This window comes from Microtus oregoni, unplaced genomic scaffold (genome assembly GCF_018167655.1).
Source record: "Microtus oregoni isolate MIOR12 unplaced genomic scaffold, Mior012 000005F_ref0000423, whole genome shotgun sequence".
In the NCBI taxonomy this organism is placed as follows: Eukaryota; Metazoa; Chordata; class Mammalia; order Rodentia; family Cricetidae; genus Microtus; species Microtus oregoni.
In genome coordinates this window covers 52,007,477-52,020,075 of record NW_024543064.1, presented here as the reverse complement: position 1 = coordinate 52,020,075, position 12,599 = coordinate 52,007,477, and the positions used below count along the sequence as shown (strand labels likewise).

General features: G+C 39.7%; 1 protein-coding gene across 3 annotated transcripts in view; it reads right to left on the bottom strand.

The window, feature by feature from the left end:
- LOC121448239 (cytochrome P450 2J4-like) overlaps positions 1–12,390 on the bottom strand; it is a 34,726-nt gene extending 22,336 nt beyond the window's left edge. For 2 of the 3 annotated variants that reach the window (XM_041652088.1, XM_041652089.1), the window contains exons 1-2: positions 12,135–12,390; positions 2,513–2,675 (exon numbers count right to left, since the gene is read on the bottom strand). In XM_041652088.1, coding sequence (XP_041508022.1) covers positions 2,513–2,675; positions 12,135–12,344 — 373 coding nt within the window. In that variant the 5' untranslated portion in view covers positions 12,345–12,390. The remainder of the gene's footprint in view (positions 1–2,512; positions 2,676–12,134) is intronic. The other variant, XM_041652090.1, reaches the window with a different exon arrangement.
- Positions 12,391–12,599: the final 209 nt, after the last annotated feature.

Genomic DNA, 12,599 nt, shown 5'->3' with positions numbered 1-12,599 from the left:
GAACTGATAGCTGTCTAGAGACAATCTCTGTGCAAGTGACTAACATGTTCTGGTGATTTGCAACAGCACATAATTTAGTAAGTACTTCTTCTGTCGTATATAATTTTGTATTGATAGAAACTCTGCAGGTTTATTACCAACTAGCAAATGTCTGTTTCAGTTGGTGATAATAAATTCTAAAGTAATCTTTGATCAAGAACAAGTAGATGGACATCCAGGTATTCAAATTTCCCTGGTTCTAAAGCCCCAAATTGATTAGTAGAAATATGTCTATTTATGTCACAGTGCATACCAGGAATGCACTCATGGATAAGACAAGGCACACATTACTTATAGAACAATAAAGACACTATAGGAGAGGTTCTATCAAAGACAGACTTGAAAGATGACAAAATGACTCAAGAAGTTAAGGATGAGTATTTTCTCTCTCTCTCTCTCTCTCTCTCTCTCTCTCTCACACACACACACACACACACACACACACACACACACACACACACACACGGGTGTGGGAGAGGAGAAACATGCTGCTGGGGTTAGCATCCACCATGTCTCAGCGCACATACAAGGCCACACTCCTGTCTATATCTTACCTTTCAGAACAACGTTCAACTCTTTAACATTTAAAGTTTTGTTTTTCTTCTCCGTGTGTTCTTTCATTAACTCAGTCATTTATTTTCTGAAACTTCCCCTTCTATGCTGGATCATTCAGCTCCAGATTTCCTTCCCAATTCTTTGACAGAAATTTCCTATGACTTTTGTTGTTTTATTTTAACTATCAAATCTCAAAACATTGAAGTTTTTTAAAGACAAGTTCTAATAACACCCTCTTACAGCAAAGTTTGTCTCAGAATATCCACTGACTCCCTATCATTTAAATAACTTCTTCTGACAGTCAGACTGTAGTTTTACATGTCCCAGGAGAAAAATACTCCTGAATCATGCATGTTACTATAAATGTTGCCAGCTACAGAAATTTACACTCAGTACATGTATGACAGAAGTCATTATTCCATGTCTGAAGTTCCCAAATAGAAGTCACTACCACAAGTCACCTTGTCTTTTGCCATTGTTCTCCATGCATCACTCACAGCTCCTGCAGTCTCCTGAGAACCCATTTCCCTGCAGCTAAGACATATGCCATGATGGTTTCTCTCTTGAATGACTTCAGTCCGAATGGCTTTAATGCCACCATCCCAGTCTAACCTGCTGTCATTTTTGTCATATCGACTGTTCTAACTCCTTTTATAATTACAGTGATGATTTCTTTGCTATCATTCTTCTCTTCTCTACCTGGCATTCTAAATATGCCTCAAAATGTGCAGTATTTGATCTTTTCCTCCTAACCAAAACCATTTAAGAGCTTCTCCTGCTGTTATGATGAAAACCAAGAGCTAGGCTCTTTCTTATCAACCTCAATAGTTTTATGTCCACTTAAATAGATCCTTCAAATACTATACTTGCCACACTGGATCCTTGCAGTTTTTCAAGATCTCCGCTGTATTGTGCCTTCAAGGATATTCCATCTCTTTGAGTACTTTTTTTTACACTATTAGATGAATACCATTATTTCGAAAGCTTTTCCTGAATCCTAGGACAACTTGGATGTCTTTGATAAATGCTTTATTATCGTAGCATGATAAGATTTTAATCAGTATAGTTAGGTGATTCAGACTTTCTTGTTAGATGAATTATGTGTTATAGAAGAATGATTTTATCTCTTCTGATCAGTATTAATCAATTAGGCCGATGACTCTGCTTCTCCTAGCAGACAATGTAGCCAAAGTCATGCCATTAGTGGTTGTCTTTTCCAGGAGCAATTTGAAATGGCTAAAACAGAACTTTTACAGGTTAATAGAGAGGAAGTCTGTTTTCAACTTTCCAACACACGACTTGATTTAATGATCACTTTGCATACTCACGCTAGACTATTCTCACACTGTCTGGAACACTAGAGATTCCTGTGTGGCATGGCTTCAGTGATGTAGTTTAAGGAGTCTTAAGCAAAAAGAGCAGTAGCAGGAGGAAGCTCACTCACACACATTTTCCTAGGGCAGAGGACTGGAGTGGAAAAACGGAAGTGAGGGCTCAGCCTGTCTGGCTGTGGAAGGAGCTGTCTTTACCTATCCATGCATCCAGAGTTAGTCTGCAGGACACGTGGGTTCTCCAAGTCCTCTGATGGTTGCTTTCATCTAGGATATACTACATCTAGCTGACTTTGAAGATAACATTTCATGAAGGGTTTGGTTTATAGGAATGTTGTAAAATTATAGATATAGAGGCACCTTCATCACATCATAAAACACCTTATACTGCACTAGAAACAATGTTATATGCACTTTTTAAAAAAATTTATACATGTGCAATACCGGTTGATCATATTCCTTTTCCACTCTTTCTAAAACTCTTTCAGGAATCTCTCTTAATATGTGTCCCATCCTCTATCAAAATTCATATGTGTGTTTTTTTTTAAATACCCTCTACAGTTAATAGTGTTGCCAGTTAAACTTACCATTGTCATTAAAGACACGTTTTCTGAGAGGTGTAATGGGGCGTTTCAAAAAGTTTTGTTCCATGTGAGTGAAAGCTTCTTTGATTAAGGGTAGTCCAGTTATGACCACTGAAGGGATGTTACCAAAATCCAGGCTAATTAGGTCTCCGTACTTCTTCACAAACTGAAAAACATTTCAATAGTCATGGTCAAGTGTGTCTGTGTCAGGGATGGCAGACGTGTGTGTCTAATGGGACTCATGTTGAGAGGTCTCTATGTGACTGTGAATTGAAGGACGCACTGTTCTTTGGTTTCTGAGAAGGTTTTCTCCTCCTCTGAACTAAATTCAAATTCAATTATAACTGGGATTTACTCTATTAAAATCATTGATAAAGGACATTATGAACTAAATGAGCATTTATAATGTACTACTAAAAGGAATGTAAAAGTATGGATGTGTCAAATAATATGCAAGGTCTTGACTCTGTCTCCAAACCTCCTATTCCCCCTCCCACTGTAACCTCAGTAGAACTCTGAAACATAGGCTGCAAATTCACAGAAAGGACCAAAAGGTGAGAGACCACCCACCTGGTGGGACACCTCACTTTCTAGGTCCTCTATACCATGGCAAAACTCCAGAGCCCTTCATCACTTGCTTCAGCTTCTCGAGCCAGCCAGTAGGCACGCTTTTTTCAGGTACATTGCACCAACATCCCCATCTCATTGATGGGACCCTGTAAGCTACAAATTCTACTCCACCCCCCACCTCCCTATCCCAGTGGAACCCAGAAACACAAGCTGCAATTATCATAGAGGACCAAGAGAGTAAACCAAGAGAGCAGACAAAGAGAGCGGGTCAAGAGAGTAGGCCAAGAGAGACCTCAGTGGTTCCCTGAGACACAAGGAACAACAGTGCAGGGCAGATCAATAACAGTTCCTAAAGACACAGACAGCCACTACAAGGATTGGATCAAGAGGCAAAGACACTGCCTGCACCAATTGGAGGAAGAGATAAGTAGGCACTAATGCTAGAGTTCATTCAACAACCTAAAAAGCAACATGGTACCCAGTGGTCATAGGACAGGAAGACTTGATGATCCTAACCCAAAAGCAGCAGAAAAAAAAGATTTTAAAAATCACTTTATGAGGATGAAGGAGACCTTTAAAGAGGAAATGAAATATTCCCTTAAAGAAATGAAGGAAAAGGCAAAAAAAAATATATCTCAAAGATGAGGCAAACAATTCAACACTTGAAGACTGATATAGAGGCAATAAAGAAAACACAAACTGAGGGAATTTGGGATATGGAAAAGCTGGGTAAACAAAAAGCAACTATAGAGGCAAGCATAATAAACAGAATACAAGAGATAGTGGGTGTTGAAGATACTCTAGTGGAAATAGATTCATTAGTCAAAGAAAACATTAAATCCAACAAATTCTTAATACAAAACATCCAGGAAATCTTGGACACCATGAAAAAACAACCCTTAGAATAATGGGGATAGAAGAAGGAGAATAACTCCAACTCAAGGTACAGAAAATATATTCAACAAAATCACAGAAAAAAATCGTTCCTAACCTAAAGAAGGATATCCCTATGAAGGTACAAGATGCTTACAGAACACCAAATAGACTAGACAAAAAAAAAAACCTAGTCCCTTCACCATATAATAATCAAAATGAAAAACATACAGAATAAAGAAAGAATATTAAGATCTGCAAAGGAGCCGGGCGGTGGTGGCGCACACCTTTAATCCCAGCACTTGGGAGACAGAGGCAGGCGGATCTCTGTGAGTTCGAGACCAGCCTGGTCTACAAGAGCTAGTTCCAGGACAGGCTCCAAAGCCACAGAGAAACCCTGTCTCGAAAAACCAAAAAAAAAAAAAAGATCTGCAATGGAAAAATCTTAAATAACATATAAAGTCAGGCCTATCAGAATTACACCTGACTTCTCAAAGGAAACCATGTAAGTCAGAAGGTCCTGGACAGATGTGCTGCAGACACTAAGAGACCATGGATGCCAGCACAGATTACTATACCCAGCAAAGCTTTCAATTAACATTGACAGAGAAAACAAGATATTCCATGACAAAACCAGATTTAAACAATACCTACTCACAAATCCAGCCTTACAGAAAGTACTAGAAGGAAAACTCCAACTCAAGGAAGCTAATTGCACACAAAAAACACAGGCAACACATACCATCATACCAGCAAACCCCAAAAGGGAAACGCAGAAATACTACCATCAAAAAACAACAGGAAGTAACAATCACTGGTAATTAATATCTCTTAATATCAATGGACTCAATTCATCTATACAAAATACAAGCTAAGAGAATGGATATAAAAGCATGATTCGTTATTCTGCTGTGTACAGGAATCACACCTCAACCACAAAGACAGACATTACCTCAGAATAAATGGTTGGGAAATGATTTTTCCAATCTAATGGACCTAAAAAACAAGCAGGTGTAGCTATCCTAATATCTAACAAAATAGACTTCAAACTAAAATCAATCAGAAGAGATGGAGAAGGACACTTTACTCTCATAACAGAAATAATCCATCAAGATGAAGTCTCAATCCTGAACATCTGTGATCCAAATACAAGAGCACCCACATATGTAAAACAAACATTACTAAAGCTTAAATCACATGTCAAACCTCACACACTAATAGTAGGAGATTTCAACACTCCACTCTCCACAATGGACAGGTCAACTGGACAGAAACTTAACAGAGAAAGAACTAACAGATGTCATGACTCAAATGAACTTAATAGACATCTACAGAATATTCTGCCCAAACACAAGTAATATACTTTCTTCTCAGAACTTCATGGAACCTTCTCTAAAATTTCCCACATATTCAGTAACAAAGCAAACCTCAACAGATACAAAAAAGTAGGAATAACACCTTGTTATTGAATCATCACGGTTTAAATTTAATATTTAACAATAACACTAATTACAGAAAGCCTACAAACTCATGGAAATTGAACAGTGTTCAGCTGAACCATCCTTGGGTCAAAGAAGAAATAAAGGAAGAATTTAAAGACTTCCTAGAATTGAACAAAATGAAGGAGAATGGAACATTATGAATGCAGTCCTAAAAGGAAAGATCAAAGCATGAAGTTCCTACATAAAGAAAGTGGAGAAATCTCACAGTAGTGACTCAACAGCACATCTGAAAGCTCTGGAACAAAAAGAAGCAGACTCACCAGGGAGGAGTAAACAACAGGAAATAATCAAATTGAGGGCTGAAATCAATAAGATAGAAACAAAGAAAACAATACAAAGAATCAATGAAAAAAAGAGCTGGTTCTTTGTTAAAATCAACAAGATAGACAAACACTTATCCAAACTATTCAAAAGGCAGAGAGAGAACATCCAAATTAACAAAATCAGATATGAAAGGGGGGATGTATCAACAGACACTGAGGAGATCCAGAGAATCATTAGGTTATACTATAAATACCTTCACAAAATTAGAAAATGTAAAAGAAATAGACAATTTTATGGAGAGGTACCACATACCAAAATTAAATCAAGGTCAGGTGAATAATTTAAATAGACCTATAAATTGCAAGGAAATAGAAGTTGTCATCAAAAGCCTCATAAACAAAAGCCCAGGACCAAGATGGTTTCAGTGCATAATTCTACTAGAACATCAAAGGAGACCTAATATCTATACTCCTCAAAGAGTTCCTTATAATATAAAGAGAAGGGACATTGCCAAACTCTTTTCATGAGGCTGCAGTTACCCTGATATCAAAACCACACAAAGACTCAACCAAGAAAGAGAACTACAGAACAATCCAACTCATAAACAAAAATGCAAAAATAAATCATCACCCATGATCGATTTGGCTTCATCCCAGAGATGCAGGGATGGTTCACCATATGAAAATGTATCGTTGTAACCCACCATATAAATAAACTGAAAGGAAAAAGCACATAATCATCTCATTAGATGCTGAACAAGCATTTGACAAAATAACAGCACCCATTTATGATAAAGGAATTTGAGACTTCAGTGATACAGGGAATATATCTAAAAATAATAAAAACAACATACAGCAAGCCAACAGCCAACACCAAATTAAATGGGAAAAATGCAAAGCGATTCCACTATAATCAGAAACAAGATAAGGCTGTTTACTCTCTCCATATCTATTCAACCTAGTTCTTGACATTCTGGGTACAGCAATAACACAACAAAAGGAGATGAGGGGGTTCAAATTGGAAAGGAACAAGTCAAATTTTCATTATTTGCCAATGATATGATAGTATACATAAGTGACCCCCAAAACTCTACCAGGGATCTCCTAAAGCTGATATCATACCAAAGAAAATTTAACCATGTTCACAGCAGCATTATCTGGAATAGCTAGAACCTAGAAACAACCTAGATGCCCCTCAACTGAAGAATAGATAAAAAAAATTATGGTATATTTACAAAATGGAGTACTACTCAGAGGTAATAAAACAACGACATCTTGAAATTTGCAAGTAAATGGAACTAGAAAAAATTCCAGAGTGAGGTAAGCCAGACCCAGAAAGATGAGCATGGTATGTACTCACTCATAAGTGGATACTATCTATAAAGCAAAGGATAATGAGCCTATAGTCCACTACCCTAGAGAAGCTAAGTAACAAGATGAACCACAAGAAAAACATATATAGAGCCCCCTGGAAATTTGAAATAGACAAAATCACCTGACAAAATTGGGAGCATGGGGGTAGGGGGAAAGGGAGGGCAGAAAGGGGAAAGAAGGGGAAAGGGAAAGGGAGGAAGAGAACTAGAGAGAATGGGATAGTTGAAATGAAGGAAGGACAGAGATGAGAACAAGGAAAGAGATATTTTTGATTGACTAGCAAGAAACCTGACGCTAGAGAAATTCCCAGAAATGACCACAGCTAAGATCCTAAGCAATGAAGGAGAGAGTTCCTGAACTGGCCTTGTCCTGTAGTCAAATCGATGAATATCTTAAATGTCACCATAGAACCTTCATCCAGCACCTGATGGAAGCAGAGGCAGAGACCCACAGCAGAGCACTGGGCTGAGTTTCAAATGTTCAGTTGAAGAGTGGAAAAAGAAAGAATATGAGTAAAGAAGTCAAGTCCATGATGTAGACACCCACTGAAACAGTTTACCCGAGACAATGGAAGCTTACCAACTCCAGCTGGACAGGACGGAACCAGCACAGCACCAAACTAGACCTTCTGAATGTGGGTGACAGTTGTATGGCTGGGGCAAACTGAGGGGACACTGGCAGTGGCACCAGGATTTATCCCTATTGCTTCTACAGGATATTTTGGGAACCCATTCTCCTTGGATGTATACTTTGATCAGCCTAGATATAACTGGAGGACATCTTGAATTTTGCATGCAATTGGATGGAACTAGAAAATACCATCCTGAGTGATGAATACTCAAAAAGGTGAATATGGTATGTACTCACTCATAAGTGAATGCTAGCTATAAACAAAGGATGCTGAGCCTATAGTTCATGATCCTAGAGAAGCTAAGTAACAAGGTGAACTCTAATATATATTTTATCCACCTGGAAAGTCAAAATAGACAAGATCACCTGACAAAACTGGGAACATAGGTGTGATGGGAAGAAGGGAGGGTGGAAAGGGAAAAGGGTGGGAGAAGGGGAGGGACAAGAGGAACTTGAGGGAATGGGATAGTTGAGTCGGAGGAAAGACAGAGATGAGAGCAAGGAAAGAGATATGTAATACTGAAGGATCCATTATGGAGTTAGCAAGAAACCTAACCCTAGAGAAGTTCCCAGGAATCCACAATAATGACCCCAGCCAAGACCCTAAGCCACAGATGAGAGGGCTCCCTAACTGGCCTTGCCCTGTAATCAGACTGGTGAATATCTTAAATATCACTATAGAACCTTAATCCATAAACTGATATAAACAGAAGCAGAGACCCACAGTAGGGCACTGGGCTGAGCTGCCAAAGTCCAGTTGAAGAGTGGGAGGAATAAGAATATGAGCAAAGAGGCCAAGATCATAGTGGATACACCCACTGAAACAGTCTACCTGAGCTAACCAGATAGCTACCAGGAACACCAGCTGGACAGGGATGGCAGAATCATAGGACTAAATTAGTCCCTCTAAATGGGATTGACAGTTGCATGACTGGGGCAGACTGAGGGGCCACTGGCAGTGGCACCAGGATTTATTCCTACTACGTGTACACTGACTGGGAACCTATTCTCTTTGGGATGGATACCTTGCTCAACCTTGATATAGTAGGAAGGATCTTGGATCTTCCCCAAAGCAATGTGCCCTACCCTCTCTGAGGAGTGGGCGGTGGGTTGGGAGGCTAGTGGAGGGAATGGGAGGAGGGAGGGATTGGGAACCTAAATTTGTATGTATAATGGAAAAAGATGGTTTGTTTTCTTTTTTTAAAAAAATAAAAACAGAATTTATTTTTAAAAAAGTAAAAGACTCTTGTGACCTGACAAGGCCTGAGAAAGGTCTGTCCATGTTTTTTTACAGCTTGCTTGGACTTTTTAGAAAACCAAATGTCTTTTAATTAGAGGATAATGCCATCTTCACACAGCTACTAGACACGAGATGTACGTGTGTAAAATAATGAGACTAACACTGAGGGCAGCCCATGCACCTGTGTGTGGAAAAGGTACCTTGATATAAAAGGAATGTTTAGCACTTTTTTCTTTATCTTCACTTCACCAAACTCCAATTCACTTCAGAGTCTGAAATGTCTTCTTATACTTTCATTCATGCATTCACCAATATGCACTGAGTGAGCATCATTTTTTCTCTGGAAGTGTTTTTAAAAAGCAAGGGCTCTAACCCGGAATCTAGTGAAGGCAGGAAATTCAAGTCTTTGCTCCTCAGAGAGTTCAAGTTGTCTATGTAAAAGTCTGTTGTAGGAAGCATGGAAGTCTGAATGAAAATTACAGTATCAGTGTAGGAAAGGGAATATTCTCGGTTTAATCATTAGTAGATATGAAAAATGCAATAAAGGAGTGGAGGCATCTCTGCAAATCTGGAGTGATGGAAGCATGTAGGTTTTATGGTTAATTGACTGGGTTCCTGGGACAAGTGCTCTCTTCCAAGTCTCAGACCTCCCAGTTATGAAAGAGTAAAAAAATTCCCTATTCAAAGAGTTCTGTGGGGTATAGTGAGAGTTCCACTACGAGAAGCATTGTTTAGTTCCAGGCACCCAGCCACCCACTGCATCTCCGACAAATGAATGAGCTTTGTGTTCAAAGGTTTGCAGACACAAATGCATGGTGAGAGTCAGGACAAGAGCCTACTGATCCCAGACAGCCACACAAACTGAGTGGGGATTCAGTATGCTTTGTGCTTTACTTAGTTATGGATAACTGTTCGACTGTAGCTAGGATTTTCTTCACCACTCTGAAAAGGCAAATAAATTGTAGGTGGAGTAATCTCATATATCGGATTGTAGGCAAACACGTTAATGTAGAGCCTTAGAGTTTAGTGGAAGGTAGCTTAAGGAGCAGCCACGATAACAAGGAGGTTGTTTAGGAGAGAAGGAGAGTTCCTATCACAGGCCTAATGTAGAAAACATCGTTTTGGATGATGCTATGAGATCAATATCAAAGCTCCTTCCACCTGTGTTCTCAAGAGTTCAAATTATGTAGAGCCAAGCTCTAACTCTTGTCTAGCTGCAACAGTAGTGTCAAACAGAAGGGTTCAATTCCTTCAGGTTATCTGTGGTCTTCTGCTCCATCTCTATGCACTGTCACCCTAACCTTAACTTTGAGAGCAAGAGCTGAACCCGTGGAAACAGTGTCAAAACATATGTCATGATTTGGGCTCATCTGAGAATCTTGCACCCACATTGAAGACAGCCTAGACTCTGTCATCCCTTTGTTATTTATCCACAAGCCTTAATGATTTCATTCAGCCTCAATTAGTCTGCCCTATCTTGGTCATAAGCGCAGAACCAATAAGTGAATGTATTTTACTTTAAGAGCTATCAGTATTGGATGCATGGCTATCCAGTAAATTTCTAATTTCATTTTGAATTCCCAATAAAGGAGTTCTGGAAACAACTGAAAATTTGGTTTAAGCTAAATTACTTCTCTCTGGCAGTGTGTACCACCTAAATTTTGTAGCTGAACTTGAACTTGAGAAGGATCCAGAGGCTACGTTCTGAGGTAAATAACTTTTTCCATTTTTCTTTTCCTTTCTTTTTTCTTTCTTTTTTGGATTTTTGAGACAGGGTTTCTCTGTGTAACAGCTCTAGTTATCCTGGAACTAGTTCTGGTTCTGTAGATTAGACCGGCCTCAAACTCACAGAGATCTGCCTTCTGAGTGCTGGGTTTAAAGGTGTGTGCCACCACTGCCTGGTGCCTTTATCCATTTTTATCAGCTCTTTGATTATGTATAATTTTAGTAGAATTATAGTAATAAGTTTTATATTGGTATCAACCAAGTGAAGATCAGCAAGTCAATCGGCCTCTGAATTTCTAGCCTTATGATTCTCAAATGTGTCAGTTCTGTCTTCAATTATTTCATGTGGATTACATGACTGAAGTGATGTTTTAGGATAAGTCATAAGACAGGGCATGTTTTTCATTATGGAACATTAAGTCAATAAAAAATAATTTTAAAAGAGTATAGAAAGATAGAGCATGGCTGGAGTGATGGATCAGTGGGGAGGAACGTTGCTCTTCCAGATGATCTGGGTTCTATTCCCAGCACCTACATGACTGCTTACAATGGCCTGTGGCTCCCATTCCAGGGGATCAAACACCTCTTCTGGCCTCCGTGGGCACCAGGCACATATGCAATGTACAGACATACATGAGAGTAAATTATTCATATACATAATTTTTAAATATAAGCTAGTCCCAAAGGCTAAAACAGGATTAAAACTGGGACTAATAATAGAAAAAACTAGAACAATGGATTAAAATACGAGATAAAATATTTAAGGAAAGCAATAGGACAGGACATCAATAGTAGTAATGAGATCTGTAAATGTAGTATAAAGAAAGAAAGATCAGGAGAGGGAATGTTTAGAAGAAAAAGAAATTTCATTCCAAGGGTTAGTGAGACTAGACACCGAGCAATGAAGAGCAGCCTGGGAAAGATTCCACTATATCAAAGTTCTTAGATTTAAGAAAGAACAAAACAGTGTCACTCAGAGAGAAAATGAATTAACTTTCCCATAAGGAGTAAATAAGAAGGTTATTAGCCTGAATTCTTAAAAGATTGGGCAGTGAGATTTTGTGTGTGTGTGTGTGTGTGTGTGTGTGTGTGTGTTCCTAATGGGCACAAGAAACCCTTAATCTGTTTATTTATCAAGGTGAGCTATTCTATCATCCATCTACTTTAACATACTTAAGAGAAATGAAATTATACATAGTGTGTTTGTCAGATCATAATGGGGTAACAACGGAGATCTTTTATAGAAAGATATTAAAAGCAAAATTTTGGCAACAAAGCATCATGTGTCATAAGTGAGGGCACAGATTAGAAACTAGTTCTACTGGCTGGGTTAGTCTGCAACCAATATCAGCCTACAGCCAGATCCTCCCGCCCCCAGTGCCCGGATCCCTGTTCCTGCAGCTCCGGATTGGGTCTTGGCACAGCCAGACACCCTCACTCTTTCTCACCTGCTGAACTGCCAGATGCGACTGTTCCAAATCCAACTGGAGCAAGTTTCCCTCAAAGGGCAGGCGCCAGGGCCCTGGAGGGCAGTTCTTGGGGCGCCTGTTTATTAGGAAGTTGGTCAGGAGCAGGAAAGTGACAGCAGCCAGCAGCAGAGTCCTAGGATGGAGCGCTGCCCAGATGGCGGCCACCAGGGAGCCCTCAGTGACAAACATGACAAGAGCTGGGGCCGGTTCCCTGGGTCTCTGCCTGGTGCTGAAGGCAGAGACAGTCCCTCTGCTAAGTTCCACCCTGCTTCTTGCAAACCACGCCCTCTCAGTCCTACCAGAACCCTGCCCTGTGCGTTGTTCCTGCCCTCTCCACTGGCCCCGCCCCATCTCTCTGTTTTGCCTGGGAGCCAGTACCCTGTTCATCAGTCCTGGTTAATGCTGCAGGCTTCCACAGAGGCCTCTGACACTCTGCGCTTTTAC